Source organism: Lutjanus erythropterus, chromosome 24 (genome assembly GCF_056507025.1).
Source record: "Lutjanus erythropterus isolate fLutEry1 chromosome 24, fLutEry1.hap2, whole genome shotgun sequence".
NCBI lineage: Eukaryota > Metazoa > Chordata > Actinopteri > Lutjaniformes > Lutjanidae > Lutjanus > Lutjanus erythropterus.
The window spans coordinates 19030684-19054704 of NC_139340.1; the positions used below are offsets into that span (position 1 = coordinate 19030684).

The 24021-nt window shown below is 42.0% G+C and overlaps 4 protein-coding genes across 6 annotated transcripts; all 4 read left to right on the plus strand.

Annotated features, from left to right (window-relative positions):
* The first annotated feature begins 1726 nt into the window (after nucleotides 1–1726).
* Nucleotides 1727–9506, plus strand: LOC146305015 (uncharacterized). 2 transcript variants are annotated; one of them, XM_084714088.1, is made up of 9 exons: nucleotides 1727–2073; nucleotides 6823–7014; nucleotides 7099–7221; nucleotides 7467–7699; nucleotides 7786–7923; nucleotides 8211–8398; nucleotides 8492–8571; nucleotides 8668–8751; nucleotides 9025–9506. In XM_084714088.1, the coding sequence occupies exons 2-9, from the start codon at nucleotides 6828–6830 to the stop codon at nucleotides 9171–9173; spliced, it is 1182 nt and encodes a 393-aa protein (XP_084570214.1). In that variant the 5' UTR covers nucleotides 1727–2073; nucleotides 6823–6827; the 3' UTR covers nucleotides 9174–9506. The 2 variants fall into 2 exon arrangements, with proteins under 2 accessions (XP_084570214.1, XP_084570215.1); XM_084714089.1 differs by lacking the exon at nucleotides 1727–2073 and adding an exon at nucleotides 5918–6203.
* A 355-nt stretch (nucleotides 9507–9861) lies between these two features.
* On the plus strand, nucleotides 9862–13779 carry f7l (coagulation factor VII, like). Of its 2 annotated transcripts, none has more exons than XM_084714085.1 (9): nucleotides 9862–9916; nucleotides 10022–10178; nucleotides 10687–10853; nucleotides 10946–10970; nucleotides 11545–11658; nucleotides 11758–11898; nucleotides 12419–12507; nucleotides 12712–12832; nucleotides 12925–13779. In XM_084714085.1, the coding sequence occupies exons 2-9, from the start codon at nucleotides 10088–10090 to the stop codon at nucleotides 13470–13472; spliced, it is 1296 nt and encodes a 431-aa protein (XP_084570211.1). In that variant the 5' UTR covers nucleotides 9862–9916; nucleotides 10022–10087; the 3' UTR covers nucleotides 13473–13779. The 2 variants fall into 2 exon arrangements, with proteins under 2 accessions (XP_084570211.1, XP_084570212.1); XM_084714086.1 differs by having other exon boundaries at nucleotides 9897–9916; nucleotides 10076–10178.
* A 352-nt stretch (nucleotides 13780–14131) lies between these two features.
* Nucleotides 14132–17712, plus strand: f7 (coagulation factor VII). Its single transcript, XM_084714084.1, has 8 exons — nucleotides 14132–14498; nucleotides 14910–15073; nucleotides 15163–15187; nucleotides 15523–15636; nucleotides 15910–16056; nucleotides 16248–16366; nucleotides 16733–16853; nucleotides 16942–17712. Exons 1-8 carry the CDS (start codon nucleotides 14438–14440, stop codon nucleotides 17532–17534), a joined length of 1344 nt encoding a protein of 447 aa, XP_084570210.1. The 5' UTR covers nucleotides 14132–14437; the 3' UTR covers nucleotides 17535–17712.
* A 726-nt stretch (nucleotides 17713–18438) lies between these two features.
* Nucleotides 18439–21894, plus strand: f7i (coagulation factor VIIi). The gene is made up of 8 exons (XM_084714081.1): nucleotides 18439–18517; nucleotides 18957–19120; nucleotides 19590–19614; nucleotides 19848–19961; nucleotides 20198–20335; nucleotides 20653–20768; nucleotides 20863–20983; nucleotides 21217–21894. The coding sequence occupies exons 1-8, from the start codon at nucleotides 18460–18462 to the stop codon at nucleotides 21852–21854; spliced, it is 1374 nt and encodes a 457-aa protein (XP_084570207.1). The 5' UTR covers nucleotides 18439–18459; the 3' UTR covers nucleotides 21855–21894.
* Nucleotides 21895–24021: the final 2127 nt, after the last annotated feature.

Genomic DNA, 24021 nt, shown 5'->3' on the forward strand with positions numbered 1-24021 from the left:
TCCTTCCGCCGTAGAGGTCACGTGTTTCCTGCCGTGGACGTACAGTCAGGTCCCTCTCGTTAATAACGTCGGACGCCTGGTTCAAAAATGACATTGTGCTGGTTAGTCAACGTTTCAACAGGGAGGGAAAACTTTTAATTACCAAGAGTTTCTTTGTCATTATAAGATTCATGTGAGCCATAAACAGTTTACTGTGGTCTGTGATGCTGTTCCGTCTGTGATGCTGTTCCGTCTGGAGTTACCTTCTGCTGTAACACACCTGTGGGAAAACTGTGTTTTTCTCCAGCTTCCTGTAAAATCAACAAAAGAATCCGCACATTCTTCCTGACTGACTGTGTTTCAGCAACCTGGAACAAGTTTGTTCAGGATTTATGTTTGGAGAAAATATGGACTCTTCCTTCCTAACAGATATTTACTGGTTAACAAAGTTAAAGAGATCACCTTCAAGCTCACTCACCGTTGTTTTCCTGTCAAGTCATTTTTATTCAGGTTCAAGAAGGACATTGACACCATGTGAACTTTCTGTAACCTGCATCCAGAAACTGTCCACCATCTGTTTTGGACTGAACACACTCGGAGTTTATGACGCTTTATATTGGACAATATCTATGATGCCTTTTACTTTGCTTTAAGGATGCACTGTTTAGTTTTATAAATTATAAGAAGGAACTAGAAAATGAATTTTTTCTATGTAATCTCATCATATTTCTTGGCCAAGTTCTATATCCATAAACGTAAGGTGCTAAAAATCAAACCCTCTTTCTGTGCCTTGCTCTTGGTTTCTTCCTTCAATAGTATTATGACGTTCAGATGATTATATTAATTAAACGGAGTAATTCATAATTAATCCGTGAGTAAAAGTAATATCACATTCAGAGCGCGAGCTCTGGCGCCCTCCTGTGGCCACAGTCAGCAACAACAACAACAACATGTCAGACACAATGATGGACAAACAGAGCTGTTTACTGTTTAGTCAGTATTCATGAAAATGTTAAATAACTAAATATGAGCCTCAGTGATTAAAACTGAATTTGTTTTTATTAGAGAAAGAAGATGACTAATTAAAATTAATGTTAATATGAAAATATTATCCCAAAAACATCTGATATGAGCATAAATATTAATGAGACATATAACATACATTTAATGCTATACTTGAAAATATGCAGGTAAACATTTGGTGTCTGAAATATTTATGTACATATAAATTAGATTTCATTATTTTCCTCATGAGAGACTTTGTACACATATTTATTGTTCACAGATATAATCAGGGTTTCTGCAAGTCATTAAAAATCCAATAATCATGTTTTTTGGGTTTTTTTTGCCTCAAAATATCTTAAATTGATTGAGTTATGAGACTAACGTTACTTTTATAAAGTTGTATTTAATTTTAGTCTTATTTTTAATGTGTTTTTGGGGAAAAACATGTTTTGATCACACTGTCACGGTGTCAAACATCAAGCCAGTAACCACTAATGCAAACTGAGGTCTTAAACTTTACTTCTTGAAAACTGCAGAAATCCTGATGATGTCATGTCAGTAAACATATGTGCATTTTAGATGTATGTTTAAAATAAGATGTGCAAATGAAGCCAAATAACTTATTTTTAATGTAAAACCTTTCTCTTTCTTTTTAATGATTAGAGGGTTTTTGCGCCCTCCTGTGGCCACAGTCAGCAACTACAACAAGGGGGTCAATTACGTCAGACGCAGTGATAAACAAACAGCTTCCGGTGGAGTTCCGGGAAGATGCGGCTCAGTGGACACGGTGCGCCGCCTGGGAAAGAAGAAACTACAAGATGCTCAGATCGATAATCATCCAGTTTGCTTTGCGAACTGTTCGAGACGAAATGTGTAAGAAATGAAGAGTCCAGAGTCTGCAGAGACGAACATCCAGTTCAAAGGAAGAGCGTGAGAAAAGCTGTGGTCCGAGGTGCAAGAAACCAGACGGAACGGGACGAAGTTCTCATCGATGGAGGCAGAATTGACCCGGAAAAGCTGCTAGAAGAAGGAAATACTCAGACACTTAATCAAACAAATGTTTGTTCAAGACCGAAATTCAGAAACACGGTAAGAAGTTTTTATGTTTACAGATAAAACTGTCAGGTGATGTTAGTTTGAATCTCACCAGGTGAAAGTTAAAGAGGTTTAAAAACTTGAATTTTAAGTTGGTATGTTGTGTGTGTGTGTGTGTGTGTGTGTGTGTGTGTGTGTGTGTGTGTGTGTGTGTGGTGTGTGTGTTTGTGTGTGTGTGTGTGTGTGTGTCTGTGTCTGTGTGTCTGTGTGTGTGTGTGTGTGTTTTGTGTGTGGTGTGTGTGTTTGTGTGTGGTGTGTGTGTGTGTGTGTGTGTTGTGTGTGTGTGTGTGTGTGTGTGTGTGTGTGTGTGTCTGTGTCTGTGTGTCTGTGTGTCTGTGTGTGTGTGTGTGTGTTTTGTGTGTGGTGTGTGTGTTTGTGTGTGGTGTGTGTGTGTGTGTGTGTGTGTGTGTGTGTGTGTTGTGATATGATGTTATTAAGGACATGTTCATTCCTGAACAAAAACAAGTTTAAGTGCATCTTGAAACAATCATTATTTCTTTTTTGTCACTAAATGTCAGGAGTTTAAAAATAATACTAAGTGTAAAGACTTTTATTTTTGTAGGATCAAAACTCTCAAGTTGTTTTTCTACAGGAGACTCATTCAGTTATGACTGATGAAACATTCTGGAAACTTCACTCAGCAGGAGTCCTGATTTTATTTAATAGATTTCCAGGCAGTAGAATTGATCATAAATGTGACACTGAGGGTCACTGGTTAATGGTGGCAGTGCAGATAAATGATAAACGTTATATTTTAATAGTTAATGTTAATCTCTATGTAAAATTCAAAAGTCAACTTATAAAAGAATAGAAAACAACATATTCTTCAGATGAAGTGATGTTGAGACCATAATAAACTCCAGACTCTTAGATAGAAAACTTCTCAACCTGTATACAGTGACACAAGACTGAATTTATGTACAACAACAAACATCATTGATTATTGGAGAAGATCAAATCCATCATCTGTTCAGTATGTTTGGTCTAACTCTGCAGGAAACGGTCGATGTTCAGGACTCGAACACTGGCTGATTTCATCTGAGCTCAAAAACAATATTTCAAAATGTGACATTTGTTTCTGTGCTCACAGACGATCACATGATAAATCTGTAACATCCAATCAACATCACAATCCTCCAGATATTTGGAAGTTTAACAATCATTTATTACAGAACGTTGGATTTTATGATCAGGTGAAGTTTCTTGTCTCTGAGGTTGAGAAATTAGACATGAGTGATAAGTTTGAGGCCAAACGAATAATTAACACAGGTAAAAAAAAAAACTGTCACACACAAGGAAACAAAATGATTTGATCAATAAAATCAACTCTTTAACAAATAATTCTCAATTATCCCTAGAAGACGAATTAAAGTGACTGCAGTCCCAGTTAGACGTTTACACTGTAAAGACAAATGAAGCTTCAGAGACACATGGAACAAAAAGAGTGAAAAGAAAAACAAAGACGGACAGAAAAAAATAAATAAGCTCATGATAAATGATGAAGTCGTAAAGAAGATCAGAAATTAATCAGGATGAAATTAGTCTCTTCTTATAAAAGTCCAAATTTAATAAATCAGAATGTGACTTTTTATTTGAAAACATCAATGAAGACATTAACATAAATATTAACATTAACTTGAAGATGAATTAACTACAACAGAAATTGATCAAATCACCAGGAATCGACGGTTTAACGTCTGAATTCCTCAAACATTCCTGAGTGGACGTTAAAAAATGATTGTATGAAGCTTTTCTGGAATATTGATAAGTTTGTTACCGAAACCAAAGATGGATATGATTGATTACCAATCATATATTCAATCAGATGGTTTTGTGTTATTCATTGATTTTTTCAAAGCTTTTGACACTGTTGAACATTAGTTTATGTTTACTGCGCTCAAAAAACGTGGATTTGGAGAAGGTTTCTGTGAGGTTATTAAAATGTTTTCTAATGATTTTTATATTTACGTTTCTTTCATCCAAAGTTCAGATCTTATGTGGAATCAGACAGAATCGTCCTGTTTCAACAAACTGTTTACTTTATGTACACATGTTCACTTATCTAATTATAAATCACCCTCAAATTAAAGGAATTACTATTTTCGATTATGAATATCGAATAAGTCAATTTACGGACGACACAGTAATTTTTCTAAATGATAAAACTTTAATTGAGAAAACTCTGGATATAATATCAATCTTCTCTAGAGCTTCAGGTCTGTGTTTCAACTTGATAAAATGTGAAATATTATCTCTTCCTCCTTGTGATGAGTCAAATATAAACTTTATTTCTGTTCAAACTGAATTAAAACTCTGAGGTTTAATAATTTCTGAAAATAGAAATAAGAGACAACAACTAAACATAGAAGGGAAAATAAAAGATATGAAAAACTGTCTTATGACAGATCTGTCTGTTCTTGGCAGAATCTGTTGAAGGCATATCAAAACTGGTGTCTCCAAAACCTGGTTCTATATGGTTCTGTATGGTTCTATATGGTTCTATATGGTTCCATGTACCAGAATGTCTTTTCCAAAATGTTGGAGGATTAGAGTTTTTATTGAAATGAGACTTTGATATAATTAAACTGCCAATTAAATTACTTCCATAGATAAATAACTGCTCTGGTGGAAGATGATGTTCAGTCATAATTTCACGCCTCACAGCGCCGCCATGTGGAACAATAGAACCACTACTGTTAACAGGAAGAAAGAAAAGAAAGTTCTGTATGTTACTGACTTGTTCATTTGTAGAAAAGTTTAGTTTAAAATGTTCTTATAGAGAATTTAATGGAGTCTGTAGAGAAGTTCTTCTCCTCTTAATACACATGATTAAAACTATCCTCACACACTGGAAGGTGTCTGTCAAACTGCCTGATTTAAAAACAGGAGACGTGAAGTTTGGTGAAAAAAGATGCAACAAAGTTCTTGGAAATGTGATGAAAGAGAAACTTTTCCATGATTTGAAAGAATCAATAAAAGTAAAGAGCAGAAAATGAAACGACGCTGATGAAGACGTATTGAAGTTTATCTTTAATGGCTGATTTCACCCAAAGTAAAAGAAATTCAGTTTAAAATAATAAACATGATCTATCCTGCTGCTGAAACTTTAAGGAAAAGCTTTAATTTTGAAGCAAATCCTTGTGTGTTCTGTATGACAGAACATGACAGAACATGATAGAAGATGATAGAACATGACAGAACATGATAGAACATGACAGAACATGATAGAACACTTGTTCTTTTCTTGTTCGATCACACAACTTTTCAATAGTTTCAGGTGAAGGTTTATATGGACGGTCTGTCAGAGAATATATCTAAAATGGTAAACATCATTTTCATTATGGGGAAATATCATATACATAAAAATAAATGGAAAAACAGCAAACCCTCCAAAGTCTGTTTTAAATATAAAAATCAAAAATGATTTATCATCCTTAAAGAAGTAAACCAGTCTTTCTGATTTATATGAAACCATGTCAGAGTCTGTTGCTCTTTAAGTTATAATCCTGTATAAAGTTACACTTAAAGTTCTTATCTGAAGTATCAACTCCTGCTATTATTTATTATTTTATTAGTTCAGTTGACTTTATTTTGTCAAATATTTTTTTAAATCCTGTTTATTGTCCGGTTACAAAATGCAAAAACAGTTTCTAATGTATTTTGTTCATGTAAATGATAAATGTGTTTTGTTTACGTCAGTATTTTTTAACCTGTGATGTAAATTGAATTGTGGAATAAAGGTTTAAAAAAAAAAAAAAAAAAAAAAAAAAAGAAAGGTCCCTCTCGCCGCTGTTGGTCCTCTCTGAATCTCTAAATTGACCCACGTCGACCACCGTACTGCTGAACAAGTTCCTAAATGCCTCCATAAACAAACCTCTAACTCTAATATTGTACGTCATAACATTTAATAACCACGTCATAACTTTATACATCGCCGTACAGACGGACACGTTAATCCTGGATCCTCCAGGGAAACACGTCCAGCCTGTGAACGTTAGCATGACGATGCTAATGTTAGCCACTTCCTGTTGAGTTTTGTAACGCTGTAATCATAAACTTATGTAAGTTACGATGCGGAATCATAAAGAACAGAGAACTGCAGCAGACAGAACGGCTTCAGGAAGGTGAGAACATCTAGAACTGATAAATATAGAAATGAAACTTATTACAGACTGAAGCTACGATCTGATATTTACTGTGTTTAATATGAAATCATGTTGTTTCTGCTGGTCTGAAGTCCGACAGCAGGTAAACACAGGTGAGTAAAGATAAAGACACGTTCACTTTCACGTAATTAATATAATAACTAAAGGTGAAATGTATGTGTCTGTGTGTAAATATGTGATGTTCTGTCGAAAATGAAATATTTAAAATATCAAGATATCAGTATAGATTTGATCAACATTTTTCACTGTTATGACATTATTCTCATCATTGATTAACCTATTGATCATTTTTTGGATCCATAAAATATCAGAAAATGGTCAAAAATAAAAACCTGTTACAATCTTGTCAATTGAAAAATAGATATGAAAACCTGTTTTCATTTGTTTGGATCTATTTTTCAGTTAGTGATCAATCTGGCAATAATTTTTCCATTAATCGATTAGTTGTTTTGTCAGCTGTTAAACACCAGAAAACTGAAAAATCATCTGTCCTTAAAAAGACAATATTTAAATAAAATAGAAATAAAACCATCTGTCTGGTTGAGAAAGTAAAGTGTGTCTGAACGTTGCTCCTCAGGTGAGATGGCTCAGGTGCGGCGTGCGGTCAGCGAGGCGTTGTGGACGATGTGTGCAGCAGACTCCATGTCCATGCCGGTCCACTGGTACTACGACATCGAGGACATCAGGAGGGACTTTGGAAACTGGATTTCAGGCTTTAAGTCGCCCAGCAGCAGACACCCGTCCAGCATCCTCAGCCTCTCCAACACCGGTACGAGACGATTCACTGCTGCCGCACGAGTCCAGGAAACGACCGCAGACTGATTCACGTTCATGTTTGTTCTGTTTCCTGCAGCCGGCAGTGGTTGCACCGCCTGGTCGTCCGGCGCCAAGCGGCCTGACGTGGTCGGTAACGTGATCCTCCACGATAAACTGAACCTGTGGAAGTCGTCCAGAGGCTCAGTGCACTATCATGAAGGTACCGCTGACACTCAGCCACGTCACAGGAAACAGGTTTATCACAGAATACCAAAATAAAAGCTGAAATACAGTCAGTGACTTCAAACACGGTGAATCAGTCTGAAAGTGAGTTCGCTCAAAGAAGAAAAGGTTATCTTGTTTGCTAAATGTTAGTTTTATCTGTTTTAAAAGTTAAACCTGCTCAACAGTTGAAAACTAATCGATTAATCAGCTGATCGTTGCAGATGTATCTGTGTTCTCCAGGTCTTCAGTCAGGTGACAGCACCCTGAATGTTCTCTGTTCTCTCCGGGCGGCGCGCTCGCTCGTCTGTGGTCGTTTCACCGACGTCTCTCAGCCTGACGCTCGAGCCGCCGTGCTGTCCGACTACGTCCTCTTCTTGACCACGCCCGGCTCGCACCACGACACCTACGCCGAGTCCTTCCACCGCTCGTTCTTCGCAGACTGGCAGGACAGCGGGCCGACGTCGCCTCGTCAGGTAAATCAAACGCACCCTGGTGGAACAGTCACCTCCCAGCTCTGGTTCTGTTTTTACTGTTCTTTTTTTGTGTGTGTGTTTTTCAGGTTCTGGCGTTCGCTGAAAAACGCTCCAGACAGAAGTTGAGCTCTCCGTACGCCGACAGCCAGCTGGACGCCATTGGCTGCCTTCCCATGATCCTCCCCTTCATCCTGCTGTCCGCCTCGGCCAATGAGGAGCGAGCCGTGGGTGACACGTCCATCAGTTACTGTTTGGTTTTAATACGACGACTGACAGAAGTCATGGAGGAAAAATAATCATCAGAACGTCATTTTAAACATTTAATGATGTCAGAGATAATCGAACATCAAGCAATTATTATGATTATCAATATCATTAAAATACAATAATAATTATTATTGTTACTGAGTCTCAAAGACACAAAGACTCGCAGTGGAACTTTTCTAAAAGGTAGAAGTACTTCGTTACCACGGTGCAGCTGTCTGACCTTTGACCTCCTGTGTGTCCTCAGGTGTCGGCAGCAGTCGAGTTTGTGAAGCTCACCCACCCCCACCCGAAGGTGCCTGAGTACGTGTCCCTCTACAGCCGGGCGCTGCACGCCGTGCTGGGCGGGGCCAGCGTCCGTCAGCAGGCTGAGCACGCTCTGAGGACGCTGGACGTCTGGGACACCTGCCAAAGCTACAGCCGCAAGGCCGCCAGGTACGAAACATATCGTCAGGACGATAACGTCTCACTGTTAGACGCTGAAGGTTCTGCGTTGTTGTGGTTCTTCATCAGGACTGTGTGTTCCAGGTTTCCCGTGTCGTCTGAGGAGCGTCTCAAGGTCCATCAGAGCGCCGTGAACTACCTCGGTCTGGCCTGCTACACTAAAGGTTAAAACCTCTCTGGTTATCTGAGACACACGGCGCGTGACGGCGCCGCGCTCAGAGAGGAAACGGTTCTAACGTGTGTGTGTTGTGACCCAGCAGGAGCTCTGTCCAGCTTGTTCTATCTGGCGCACGAGTTTCATGACGACCCCGCCGGAGGAATCCTGGCAAACACCAACTGTGGAGGTTCGTACAGCAGGTTTTAATATTTCATCTCGTCCTCGTTACATCAGTGGTTTGTGGACGAGTGTTTTAAATCCTCGAGTGTGACATCACAGCCTGAGGTTTGTTTGGAGGCGAGGGTGGAGACCAGGAACCCTTCAGGCTCATTTATGCTCCCTTTACATACGAAAAGAGACGCGTACTCTAAACCGTCTCCTGCTCTCTGGTCCATTTTACTGTAAATATTCCACATTTTGGAACCATATTCAGTTTTTGTGTGTTTTGTTTGTGTTCCAGGTGAGAACTGTAACCGCGGGGCGGCGCTCGGAGCCCTGCTGGGGGCGGCGGCGGCGTACAGCGGAGCCGTTATCCCGCAGGAGTGGAAGGACGAGCTGAGAGACGCCCAGGAGTTCGTCCCCGACATCCTGAAGGACATGATGCAGTGAGAGCAGCGTCGCTGCCCCCTGGAGGAGCAGAAGGGAACTGCAGCTTTGAATCAACGTGTCTTCCTGTTTACAACAATGAAGATTTACTCTTTTTATTCCATTTCTTTATTTTTTCATAATTTATTGTGTTATTGCGACGCTTTTTGTTTTGTGTTAAGGAATAAAAAAATGTGGAAAACATGATTTAACAGTAGAAGGAAGAACAGTCTGTTTTTTATTATTTAAAAACTGATTATGACATCTATACTTTTCCTGTCCTCTTATTTTGAAATCCTTAAAAGAACAAACCAACACTTTGTGATCATGTGAACAATAAAATGTGAATAATCAGAAGTGTTTTAATGTTTTTATCATATTAAATATCGTATAACAGAAGAAGAGGCAGAGATACAGCAGGATTCTGAATCACTGAGAGGTTTTCAAAATAAAAGTTGGTGAAATGATTTCACACCTGATTCAGGTGATCGACTCGTCATCGAGTCGCCTGATAACAACCTGATCGTCTGAATCAGGTGTGTTGGAGCAGGAAACACCTCAAACATGCAGGACAGTGAGTCTCTGAGGACCAGGGCTGAGAAACACTGCTGTAACTCATCATCTCTGGTGCACGAACGTATGTGACATCATCTTTGTCCCGCCCACTTTGACAGTGAGAAGAGCTCAGAGACAGAAATCTCTGCTGTGAAATCATTTCTAATTCTGGCAGAAACCTGTTTGTTGACGTTGTACTCTCTCTTTCCACAGTAAGAATCTGCAGTACTGGAGCCGGTGTTTGCAGTATTTGTACTGTGTATTTCAGTTAATGTGTATTTATACTGCGTGTTTATGTTAATGTGTGTGTTTGTCAGACAGACAGAGGGGAGGTTTTGTGTGTTTTGAGTGTGTTTCTGACCTTTGATCAGTTCAGAACAAACATGGCGTCTGTCAGCAGAGAAAAGAAGCCGCTCGTCTTCCTACGACTCCTCATCATCGCTTCTATCCCAGCATGCACTGGGCTTCCTGAAGGTCAGTCACCTGTTTCTTCTCCTTCTTAACACTCTCCTCCCTTTTCTTCTTCTTCTGTTTGTCCATCTGTGAAAATCAGAGCGACAGCTGTTCACTCGTCTCCGCTGTGAAGATCTGTGTTGCTTTAAAGGAGCAGTGTGTAATATTTACTGGCGTCTAGTGGTGAGTGTAGAAACTGCAGCCACAGGAACATCCCTCACTCTCCCCTTCCAAGTGTGTAAGAGAATCTACGGTCGCAGTGAAACATGCAAATAGTAGAGTTAATGTTTGGTTTGTCCGCTCTGGGCTACTGTAGAATCATGGCGGTTCAACATGGCGGCCTCCGTAGGTATGAAGGGCTTATTCTAAGGTACTCAAAGTTAAAATCACTCAGTGCCCCCAGCTTCAACTCTGGCGGGACATAAAACCCAGTGCCCCCCTACAGACGGCGCCGATGATCACGTCTCATGTCAAACCTCAGCTTTCACCACGTGTTTTTTTTCTCCCCACTCTGTGTTTTTCTATAAAGATGGAGTATTTATGAGCAGATCTGAGGCCAGCGTCGTCCTGCGTCGCAGTCGTCGAGCAAACTTCCTGCTGGAGGAGCTGAAGACGGGAAACCTGGAGCGCGAGTGTCTGGAGGAGAAATGCTCGTACGAGGAGGCCAAGGAGATCTTCGCTCTGCCGCAGCAGCTGGTCAGTCCAGAGTCCAGAGTCCAGAGTCCAGCTGACTTTGAGTTTGAACTCGTTAATGATCCTGACATTAATCAGTGTTTGTCTCCATGCAGGAAGCCTTCTGGAGGATTTACACAGGTACCTCGAATTCACCTTCAGCATTTAGAACATTCATTTCAATTATAGCTTCAACTTTTTCATGAGAAACATCAGTAATAAAACTTTACACTTTAAAAAAAAAAGATTTGTCTTAACCATTTTTTTTATTTTAAGTCAAACTCTTTTAAAACGTTTAAACTGAAAAAAGTTTTGCTGATCTGTGATCTTTTGTTGAAATAATTTACTTTTCTTGAATCCTTTAGTTCTAAAAGTGAAAAAAATTGTGAAAATCTGTTTTTCAAAAAGTATGGAGTAAAAACAGTAAATTAATATTTTCAGTTGCAACTATTTCTATAACCTTCACTTTTAACTCTGCAGCCACTTAAAGCAACAAATATGACAAATCTAAAGAAGAAAAATAAATGATCTCAACAAAAGATTGTAGGTCGTCAAATCTTTCTTTTTCTTTTAGTTTATTTAAAAACTGAAGTTTTTTTTAGAAGTTTAGTGAAGACAGTCAATCCGTCTCAACGGCTGGTGACAGATTATTTTTAGAACTTAAGAAAAACTGTCAGAGTTCATAAAGATTTGTTCTGTAATGTTCTGTTTGCAGCGGTGGATCACTGCCTGTCGTCTCCCTGTAAGAATGGAGCGACCTGCACTCGCCATATCGACACCTACATCTGCAAATGTGCACCTGGTTTCCATGGATACAACTGTGACAGAGGTACGTCAACGTTTCATTGAATGTGTTTCTTGTACATGTAGTCGGAAGAGTTCCTGTCGTGATAAACACAGGTTGTGGCCTTCGTCTGTCTCCATGCAGTGCGTTTGACCTCCCACGGTTGTCGCTATAGAAACGGAGGATGCGAACATTTCTGCAGAGACCGTCCGGATCGTTCTCCCGTATGTTTCTGCGCTCCAGGATACAGTCTGGATCAGGACAACAGCACCTGTCTGCCTCAAGGTCAGAGGTTTTATTCCTGCAACTTAGAGATGAACTAACATTTTATTTATTAGCAGATATCCACAACATGCATAGCAACATCCTAGCAACCACCTAGCAACAGCAAGGCAATCAACTTAAATGCTGCAGTAATCACTTCATGATATCTTAGTAATTATGATGAACACTCGACCACCAACTAAAGCCCGAGCTACTTCCTGGAAAGTGACAGCAACCACCTTGAAACGCCCCAACAGTGACCACTGCAAACGTTGCACTTCCTTTCTTTAGTATTAAAATCCAGACCATTTTGCAACCAGCTAACTGCCACTTTTAAAATCCCAGCGAGTACTAAACCAGTTTGGAAATCACGTGGGAATGTCCAGTAGTTCAGCTGCTAAACAGGAGCTAGCTCTCTGAAAACGTAAGCAAACAGGCAGCAACAAGTAATTTAATGTTCTAGTTCTGATTGTGGTCCAGCGGTTTGTGTACATTTGGATTTGTTTGTGCGTAAGTGTGTCCACTCGTCTCTCTGGTCCAGGTAACGTGGTTTGTGGAAGACCTCACATACAATTTTCCCCGAGGGTCATTAACGGCGAGATCTGCCCCAAAGGACACTGTCCATGGCAGGCAAGTTGTTGGACATGTTGCCTAAAGTCTCTGGACAGCGATCATCTCCAGTAGTGTTAATGCACTTCAAGGCTCAACTAGTCTGGATCTTATGTCCACCTCAGAAACATTGGACATGTTTTGTTTTCAGTTTCACTCTTCCACTGTTTAATCACTTTCATGTAAACCTTTGTCTTACTGTGATTCCACGGCGTCTCTGCTCAGGCTCTGCTCACTGATGACGGTGAATACAAATGTGGAGCGATCGTTCTGTCGGATCAGTGGGTTTTAACCGCAGCTCACTGTGTTTGGAGGAAACCTGCCACCAGCTTCCACGTCACTGTGGGTAAGACTGGGACTTTATCCCTGCTGGGTTCAGCATGACAGACTGAACTGTTTTCATTATTAGTATAAAATAACTGCGCTGCCGCTCTACAGGTGAACATGACCTACAGCAGGACGAGAGGACGGAGCAGAAGCGGCCGGTGGTCAAAGTGATTATCCACCACAACTACAACAAGACCACCTCGGACACCGACCTGGCCCTGCTGAAGCTCCACCGCCCCGTCAAACTGGGGCACTACGTGGTTCCCATCTGCCTCCCCGCTCGGAACAGCACCTTCAGCCGCACGCTGGCGACCGTCCGTCACTCCACCGTGTCCGGCTGGGGCCGCCTGTTGCAGCACGGTCCGCCGGCCAGATACCTGCAGCGGCTGGTGCTGCCGAGGGTCCCCCTGCAGGAGTGCCGCCTCCACACCAACCTCGCCATCACCAGGAACATGCTCTGTGCCGGGCTGAGGAGCGGCGGCCAGGACGCCTGCAAAGGTGACAGCGGCGGCCCTCTTGTGACGCGCTACAAGAAGACCTGGTTCCTGACAGGCGTGGTGAGCTGGGGGAAAGGGTGCGCCAACGAGAACCTGTATGGCGTCTACGTCAGAGTGTCCAACTTCCTGGACTGGATCCAGGACATCATGTCCACTGGCTGAAGTGGGTTCAGTTCGACACGGTGACGTTTCCGAACCGAAACAACGAAAGATGATGAAAGTTAGAGAAGAATACAGTGAAGGGCAAAATATAATATTAGAAACCTGAAAGTTTGAGGAGTTGTTTCTGCTTCTGATAATAAATTCATATTATTCAGCTCACAGTCGGAGAAGTTGTTGGATCTGCAAAACATTTGACAACAGTGTGAGAAAATATCTGAATCTTTGATAAAACGTTTGAGGTTTCGCCCTGTGACATGTTGATTCTTTTATTAGTTATTGTTACTCAAATAAAAAGAAAATAAAGACCCATTTTTTTGACACTGTGTTCTGTTTAGGAGGGGAGCGAACATCATCGTCATTTAAGACAAAAGTCAGGAAGGTGATTTAATGTTTTTCACATTTACTGAACAAATTTGTTATTTTAAAAGATAATAAGTTGACTAATGACAACCTGTGCAGCTCGTCCTTCGAGCCAGGCTAGTTTTCCAGTCTTTGTGCTAAGCTAGTCTAAACACACCCTCAGGTTTTACTTCTCCTGTAAGACACAAACCCAGAGATTTGATAGACATTCATATATTTTTCTTGTGAGTTTGGAAAATAACCCACAGCAGATGTTTTCATTCAGAGAAACACGAGAGTCTTTGAGTTACAGAAAATCCTTCAACGCACCAATAAATGTTGTTAAATGAGATTCTTGGTTTGGTTATGATACCAACATCTGTACTCCATCTTCTCATTGGGTTTCCCAAACTGTGGCGTCCTCTCGGCTGGTTCAGATCTGAAAAACAGGATGTTTTCATCACGCATTGAAGGCAAAGAGCAGTTTGCACAGGTCACATTTTGTATTTCTCTTGGGACCATGTGATCAGTGGTGGAGGGTGACGGGGGGGCTGGAACGGACTTTGCTCCTTTGGGTCCACAAAGACGCAACACAACACCCGACCATCTGATGAAATCTGACAATTATGTGGCTGAAAGTCTTCTTCACCTTCGTCTTCAGCTTCTCCAGCTGCCAGGCAGCATCAGGTGAGGAAACAGTCAGTAAAATCTTTAAAAACAGACCTGAGTATCTCTCAAATGTTCACCACTGACGATGAAAACATCAGGAACATTAGCAGCTCTGTGAGATGCTAACAGCTGCATGCTAACATGTTCACAGTGACAATGTTAGTCCAGCTGATGGGCCGCAGGTTTAATGTTCACCTTGTTCACCATCTTAGTTTGGGGTGCTAGCATGCTAGCACTGTTAAGAGCAGCATTAGTTCTGCAGGTTTTTGGTCAAAGTCATGACGGTTCACCAGCAGCTTTTTGCCAGTTTGTCCAGTAATTGTTGTGTTGACTTGTGCCTCGTGTCCAGAAAGCTTGAGGTGAGAGATTTAAACCACCTCTCAGTGTGAAGCATTCTGTCGAACTCTTCCCTCCTGCTCTGTTCCGTAGTCTTTCTGGATCCAGATGAAGCCCGTCGTGTCTTGGTCCGGACTCGGAGGTATAACTCGGGCTGGCTGGAGGAGCTGCAGATGGGAGATCTGAAGAGGGAGTGTCTGGAGGAGATCTGCTCCTATGAGGAGGCTCGGGAGGTGTTTGAACACACCGAGACCACGGTAAGACTTGATCCCTTTTTTACCATAAACCTAAAAAGGTCATTCATTATAAATTAAAATATGACTGTTGGACATTTCTGTTTCCTCAGGATGAATTCTGGAAAACATATAACCGTAAGTAACATTTTTTCTCAAAGTGTTTTTTTTTTTTTTTTACCAGGACGAGAGCTCATCATCTGCCGCCATGCTAGCTGCTAACCAAGGCTAATAGTCTTTTTACCAGAGCCATGTTGTGCATTCAGAAACGTTGAGTTTTATGTCAGAAATGTCAAGTTTGGGTCCCCAGCATTATGAATCTGCCAGATGATAATTAGCAATATTAGCAATATTAGCATAATGACCTCTATGTCGAATATTTCAGCAGCTGCTTGGCTGATCTGAACAATAATCGAGCGGTTCTGTGGGTTATTGAATTGAATTAACTGGTCACTGTGATTCTCGTCCTGCAGTCCCGGACAGCTGTGAGTCGAGTCCCTGTCTGAACGGCGGCAGCTGCTCCACCCAGGGTTCGTCCTACACCTGTCTGTGCCTGCCCCAGTTCAGCGGACTCAACTGTGAGCTTGGTGAGTGAAGTACGCCAACGGTCCGACCACCTGACTGGTCAGGAGGTCCATCGATGGTAGAACTTGGAGCTGAAGTCGTTTTTTAGGTCAACCTTGGAGTCCTTAACAACGGTGGAAAAAGTATCCTGATACTTACTCAAGTAAAAGTACCAATACCTCACTATAAAAGTACAAGTAAAAGTAACACTGAACCAACACTGAAAATTAACGAACAGTGAGAGATCAAAGATTTGACTTTTCTGTACGTATATTTATACATGTTGTTGGTTTTAGAGTACCTGGCCGTTCCCGACACCTGCCTGCTGGAGAACGGAGGCTGTGACCACTTCTGTGACGAAGAGGAGGGAGGACGAAGACTAAACTGCTCGTGCGCAGATGGATACTTCCTGGACGCTGATGGGTTGAGCTGCGTGGCAAAAGGTGGGACGATGATTTGATGCATACATCTGACAGGGTTGGCGACACTCGGAGCTGATGAACCTTCACACCAAATAAAAAACACACACTTCCTTTTTTCAAACTCAACTTTATTTATACATCGTCCCCAGAAAAAAAAAATCAGCTTATTTCATATAAATAAATAAAATCAGTTTATTTGTCTGTGCTTTCAGAGTCGGTGGCGTGCGGCATGGTCCCCATCCTGCAGGGACAAAACAAAGCCAATCAGGTCGACTCTCGGGCTCGGATAGTCGGGGGAACCGATTGTCCCAAAGGTGAATGTCCCTGGCAGGTACGTTAAGTTATGTCGAGTTTCTGTAGCTTAGCGTAGCTTCGGTCCTGAAATTACTTGACTGGACTCTGAAGTTCAGCCAAAACCTGAATCTGGTGAAAATCACAAAGTTTCTAAAGATGAAAAGTGCTTTGATGAAAACTTTGAAGGAAAAGTTCCATTATGAAAAATCTAAAAACAGAATTAAATGACTAAATGAGTGAAGACATGAACAATTTAAGGGTGAAGGAAACTACTGCAGTAAATGTTTTGTGTCTTTTCTAAGTTTTGTGGTTGTTCTTCATGTTTTTTTTCAATCTAAATATAAAATAAAAAAGTATAATATGACGTGTTTATCACTGAGATATGAATGTTTTCTTGTTGAAGGTGTTGCTGCAGTATAAAGGCAAAGGTTTCTGTGGAGGAGTGATTTATAAACCCACATGGATCCTCACGGCGTCTCACTGCCTGGACAACACAGACATTCAGTTCCTGAAGGTGGTCGCAGGTACGAATCCGTCCGTTCACAGCAGACGTTCAGTCTAAACACACCTGAACAGGTAGGACACTCTGTGACCCTGCTCTTTGTCTGTCAGGTGAGCACAACACAGAGGTGAACGAGGGAACGGAGCAGCTCATCCAGGTCGCTGAGATCATCATGCACGAGAACTACGTGATGCGCACCGCCAACAACGACATCGCCCTCCTTCGCCTGGCGTCGCCCATCGTCTACACGACATACGCCGTCCCAGCCTGCCTACCGACGCGACCGCTGGCCGAGCGCGAGCTCTGGGCCGTCAGCCTGCACACGGTGAGCGGCTGGGGCAGGGTAGGTGAGGGCGGACCCACCTCGCACATCCTGCGTCGGCTGCAGGTGCCACGGATTCGGACGCAGCAGTGCGTGGAGGAGAGCGGCGTGGTGCTCACCAAGAACATGTTCTGTGCCGGATACATCGAGGGCCAGCAGGACTCGTGTAAAGGCGACAGCGGCGGACCGCTGGTGACGAAGTACAAGGATACGGTGTTCCTGCTGGGGATCGTCAGCTGGGGGAAAGGCTGCGCCCGACCGGGCAACTACGGCATCTATACCCGAGTGTCCAACTACCTGGAGTGGATCCACAACCGAACAGCGACGCCAGAGCCACCGACGAACACCACGGACGCTTCGATACACAACCTGACGACCTGATGACCCGACGACCAGAGAGTTCAGGCCTGAATGTCTGCAGACGGCGAGCAGTTTGTGCTCTGATCATGAAAAACACTGAGTCCGTTTTATTCCAGCAGCGTTTCTTTGTGTAGAAAAATTCATGTCAAACTATGAAACGGTTCAATTTGTAAAAAGTGATTTGAAAACAAAGAAAATGTCTCATTTCTGTTTGTAACAGGGACGTTTTACTTTGAAGGGTCATCAGAGACACAATAAACTGAGAAAAAACTACCACAGCGATCAATAACAGAGTAATTAGTTTGCTTACTAGCTAGTTAGTGATGTTAGCTAGTTTAGTGTCTTTATTTCATGAGTATCGACCTTTTGGGGAAAAACACTGAGAAGAACTGAGTCTGAAGTCTGTTTGCTAATTTCACAATAATGTAAATGCCTGTGTGTGTGTGTGTGTGTGTGTGTGTGTGTGTGTGTGTGTGTGTGTGTGAGTAACATGATTTCATCATTCATGTACACAACATGTTCATACAGTACAGAGAGAGATTCATGTGTTCAGTCCTGTTTCTGTAGATGGAAGATAAATTACATCATAAACTAAAACAGAAAAAATGAGTTTGATATTGAAAAGTAATGCCAAAATAAACTGAAGTTTAATAAGTCTGAATGTAACAACATCAAAACCTCACAGTATAATAATAAAAATGACATTTATCACAATATTAAAAAGAAAAGTAGTTTCTGTTGTATTGCAGTTTGTTACCTGCAGCGATGCTTGTGATATTTTTTCAGCTGAGCTGCAGATAATCAGGAAGAGAGGAGATGTGTTTACTGACCTGGTTAAAAAAAACGACTCTGAGGGTCACAGGCTCGGTGGGCGTGGACTAAAAATGTCCCCATCTCTCTGAAAAAAAGCCCTTTGTGCCTGTTTTGTGGAGACACTGAACACAACATGCTGCTGAGGATCTGCTGCAGCGTCTGGATTCTGTCCACCATCACTGCTGCTGCAGGTCTGTTTTCATGAGACGTCACAGTTAAACAGCAAGAAATGAAGTTAAATATAACAACTGATCTTTGTTGTGTCTTCTTACATCCTTTGTCTTGTTATGTCTTTAGTTATTCTTTGTCTTCTTGTGTCTTTTTTGTCTTGTTCCCTCTTTGAAGTTATTTTTTTCTTACATCATTTTTGTCGTTATGTCTTGTGCTGTTTTGTCTTCTCACCTCTTCTGAGTTATTTTTGTCTTATGTCATTTTCATCTCGTTATGTAGTTTATGTTGATTTTTAGTGTGATACGTTACTTTTGTCTTGTTACGTCTTTTACTTTGATTTTTCCCTTGTTACATCATTTTTGTCTCGTTACCTTTTTAAGTTATTTTTTGTCATCTTACTCTTCCTCATGTTGTTTTGTCTTTTTATGTTAATTTGTGGTGTTTTATCACGTGTTTCAGTGTTCGTGGAGAGACGCGAGGCTAACGGCGTGCTGCAGAGGTGGCGTCGAGCCAACAGCGGCTTCCTGGAGGAGCTGCAACAAGGGAACCTGGAGCGGGAATGCATCGAGGAGATCTGCGACTACGAAGAGGCTCGAGAAGTTTTTGAAGACAACGACAAGACGGTGAGTTGGTCCCATCTTTAAACTGCAGGTGTGAAGTGTCCTGCGTCTTTCTTAACAACAAAAAACAAGTTTTCTAAACTCCACATGTTCTTCCTGATACTGATTCTGATATTTACTGTATATTGTTATCTTTGATGTGTGGCTTGGCTCAGGTAAAAAACAAAAAGAGAGAGAAACTGCAGTTTCCAGGTTCTTAAATGTCGTGATACTGAATTTGTACACAGACTTACTGTTGATATTCTGTCTGAATATGGATTACTTGTTATCGGCTGTGGAATAAACAGGATAATGCATCCAGACCTGTGCCGTTATGATAAATAATGAACCTGGTCATGAGTTATTTCACCACCTGGACGTTCTGTCTGTAGCTTTAACCGTTAAATGTTTACGTCAGATTATTATAATTAATAAACTGGACAGAAATGTGTGATGAAATAACTAAATATGTTTATTTGTTTACTGTTTTCAGAAGCAATTCTGGATGACGTATGATCGTAAGTAACACCTTTCATTTTGGCCGTTATTGTTTGGTAACTGTTTTACAATCGTCTGATCGTATCGTACACTGATGACATGAGCGGTTTGATGTTGTGTCCTTCTGTTTGCTCAGATATTGATTCATCAGTGTCTGTGATCAGTCTTATTGATCCTCTGAACAATAAACATCAAATCTGTCAGCTGATTGATTTTCTTTCTTTTCTCTCTCTTTTTGTTTTCTTTAAATCAGGACGTGACCCTTGTTTGGTCGACCCGTGTCAGAACAACGGGACATGTGTCTACATGGAGACTTCCTACCAGTGTCACTGTCCCGAGGGATTTGAAGGACGACACTGTGAGACAGGTACGAAAAATTATCATTCAAATATTTTGATATTTAAATGACAAGCTCACATTTTGTTTAATGTTTCATATTACTGCTGTTAGTTTTCTGGGATTTCATAAATTGGAGAAATACAGGAGATTTGTGATTCCTGGAGAAAATGGTAATAAAACAAGCAGCTCCATCAGCTGTTTGATGGGAACTTTAATGTTAAAATATACATTAAATCTGAATAATGTGACCGTTTCTGTCCTCAGTGGTTGAAGACTTACTGAAGTGTCTTTACCAGAATGGACACTGTCAGCATTTCTGTGACGGCTCAGGAGAAACTCGGAAATGTTCCTGTGCCGACGGATACAAGCTGGGAGCGGACGGACGACAGTGTATCGCTCAGGGTACAAATACTACTGACGATTACTACTTTAAAGTACCGATGTAGCTGCAGTTACTGTGAGTGAGTTTAAGTCTGAGCCTGTGTGTTCAGCGTTTCCTCTGCTGGTCCTTTTCATCACAGAGAGGCAGCTGTTCTGAACAACATCGTAACCTCTGCAGACTCAGATTTCACCCCGATCTGCCCCCTAGTGGACAGAACACACAGCACACAATGTGGTGACCAGTGACGGTCACGTCCTCGGTGTTAAAAGCATCACAGGTCTTGCAGGTTTGTTTGCAGTGTGTAGTTTGGTGAGACCAGGTGTGTGTTTTGTTTCAGTGGAGTATCCGTGCGGTCGGTCGGCTCCTCAGGAAACAGACCTGAACCAGAGTGTTGTGGGTCAGACCAGGCTGGTGGGAGCCAACCACTGTCCCAGAGGAGAGTGTCCCTGGCAGGTAAACCCTGCTGTTTGTCCTCAGGATGGTGCAGAGAGACGATCTTTGACATGTAAAGGGGACATCCTCTTCAATAACTGTCTGTGTCTATCAGGTTCTGGTCCAGTTACATGGACACAGTCACTGTGGAGGTGTTCTAATCAACACAAACTGGGTCGTCACCGCTGCCCACTGTATCCATGGCAACAACCCCCAAGACCTCACTGTGGTGGCAGGTAATTAATTGGTGCTTTATTCAGTTTAGCTGCACTTTTACACCAGTGTTGAATAAACTTCTTCTGAAGCGTCAGATCTAACTTTCATTACTTTGTAAATCTGACATGTAAAGTTTATAAAAGTTTTGTTTTATAAACTTTCTCTATAAAGTTACTCTGAAAAGTTTCTTTGCTTCGTTTAGTTATTTTGTGTAAAAGTGTCAAATTGATTTGTATTTCTTTTCCGTTACCAGGGGAACACAACTTGGACGTGGAAGAGGGCACAGAACAGAAGATATCTGTTTCCATGGCGATTGCCCACGAAGGCTACATCCCGGAGACGGGCGACAGCGACGTTGCGTTGCTGCAGCTGAGTCGATCCGTCGCCCTGAACCGTCACGCCATCCCCGTCTGCCTGCCGACCAAAGACTTCGCCCAGCGGGAGCTCTTACTGGTCCGCTACCACACCGTGTCGGGCTGGGGCAAGAGGACCACGGGGGGCAATGAGGAGCACGGCGCCACTCACGCCGCCCCGGTGTCCCCCGTCCTCCGCACATTTTCCGTCCCCATCATCCCAAACTCCCAGTGCTCCCAGAGAGCCCAGTTCAACTTCACCAGCAACATGCTGTGTGCGGGGTACCTGGAGGGCAGCCAGCAGAGCTGCCGCGGAGACGACGGGAGCCCACTGGTCACGCTCTACGGCTCCACCCACTTCCTGACCGGCGTGGTGGGCTGGGGGCGGGGCTGTTCACACCCCGGATATTATGGGGTGTACACCAACATGGCCAACTTTGTGGACTGGGTGGAGGGCGTCATGACGACAGCCAATGAGAGGCCGACGGAGGAAGCTGCAGCGGCGTCTTTTGACGTGCTGGAACAGAAACTGGTTTAATGACAGATCAGATTTAGGAAACAAGAACTACTGGTCTTATTTTCTGTTTAAAAAATGTGATTCTGTTTTCATGAAACATCATATCGTCATGTTTAAGTTTCTCTGAGGTCAAACTTCTGTTGGGTTTTAGGTCATAATGTGAAAAATCAAAAGGCTTCATGTTTTGTTCATTTATTTCTGATCAGGGTTGATGTACGCCTCAAATCTCAACATGACAAAACTGAATAAAAATGTCTTATATTGTCTTCATATATATATATCTTATGTATATCTTTTATTTGGGTCCAAATTACACATCTGTTTCCAACCAGAGGCCAAATTTACCTGTGAGATGATGTTCAGTAAAGTGTTTTACTGAAGACATTCTGTTGCTCTGATTGATTGATTCATAAAGTTTCATTTGAATGATTCAAAAATTAAAGTACATAAGTCAATTATAAAATTAGGTCTAAAATGTAATTCGTGACCAGCTTTTTCCTTTAAAGGGTAACTCTATCTGCGCCTCCCTCCATCCAGCAGAATCATTCTGCAGAAATCTTCATCAGGTCAAGCAGGAAAACATTTTCAAATAATAATTTGACTCACAAACTTCAACCAAAATGTGAAAGTTTCTATTCAAACACATCAGGGAGGCTAAAGAAAAAAGTAAATATTAAATATATTAATGTGGAGCCGACGTTTGAAAATCCTTGTTTACTGTAAACGCCTCCTCCTCCTCCTCTTCTTCTTCCTCCTCCTCCTCCTCCTCCTCCTCTTCTTCCTCCTCTTCTTCCTCCTCCTCCTCTTCCTCCTCTTCTTCCTCCTCCTCCTCCTCCTCCTCCTCTTCTTCCTCCTCCTCCTCTTCTTCCTCCTCTTCTTCCTCCTCCTCCTCTTCCTCCTCTTCTTCCTCCTCCTCCTCCTCCTCCTCTTCTTCTTCCTCCTCCTCCTCTTCTTCCTCCTCTTCTTCCTCCTCCTCCTCCTCTCATTGCCAAAACACATCAGGAAACATTTCAGGAGATGAACTCCTTCTCCTCCTTCGTATCGCCACGTACAAGGAAGATAAATCTTTCTCTTTATGCAACATCTGGCTCTGCAAAAGTCTTTTCTCCTGCTGTGTTTCTCTGTGGAATCACGTGTCCAGATTTTAGGTTCATGTCTGTAAAATACTTGCTCCTGTCCACAGCTGTCTTTAGGAAAACAGTCCAGAAACATGGAGGATGTAAATCAAACTCCACATTATGGATAATTCTCTCACACTGAGCAGAAGGAAGGAACAGAAAGCAGATAAAGCAGCTGCAGGAGACGACGTCATACATCAGAGGACAAGATTTACACCTCAAGAATCCGACCGAGGACACAGAAACAAAAGATAAAATCCTGACCGATAAAACGTTTATCACATCGGTCGAGGTCACGTCTCTGATTCAACTCTGGAAGAACAAACTCTTTATCCAACATGTAGAGATTCAGCTTCACCTGTTTGTCATGACGCCCAACAGAAACATCACTTTTATCTTTATCATTACTTTTATTTTCATATTTAACTACTGTCCTCTGTCTGTCCGCTGTCAGCTGATAGGAACGCTGTCCCTCCAACATCCAACCACCAGTTTCACTGCATAATGTTACAAGATGAAAAAGATGCATAAGACAAAAAACAACAAAATACAGACATAAGATGGAAACAATGTAACAAAAAAGACGTGGCAAAAAAAGTAACAAGGTGAAACACGACAAAAAACGCAAAAAAATGAAAAATTGTAACAAGACGAAAAAAAAAAGAATATAAAGACATAAGACGAAAAATGACGTAAAAGATGTAAAAAGACAAAGAGCGACATAAGAAATAAAAATTTGTAGCAAGACAGAAATATCACGATGTAACACGATGAAAAAGCTGTCAGAGTGTGAGACAGACAGAGAGGGAGACTCTCTGGTGGAGAAAAGGACAGAAACAGTTGAAATGTCCCTCAGAGGACGACTTTTTACTTCTATACTTTGAGGACATTTCAGAGATTTTGAAGCTCTCTGGTTGGATGTTTCATCCAGTGTTGCACTCTGGGACTTGTAGTGGAGTCCTCTAGTTGTTCTGGTCTTCTTCAGGACAGAAGCCCCGCCCGCTCCGGACATGTCGACGCCCCCCCAGCCCCCTCCACGCAGGTCATTGGCCTCTGTACCAGCCCTCCTC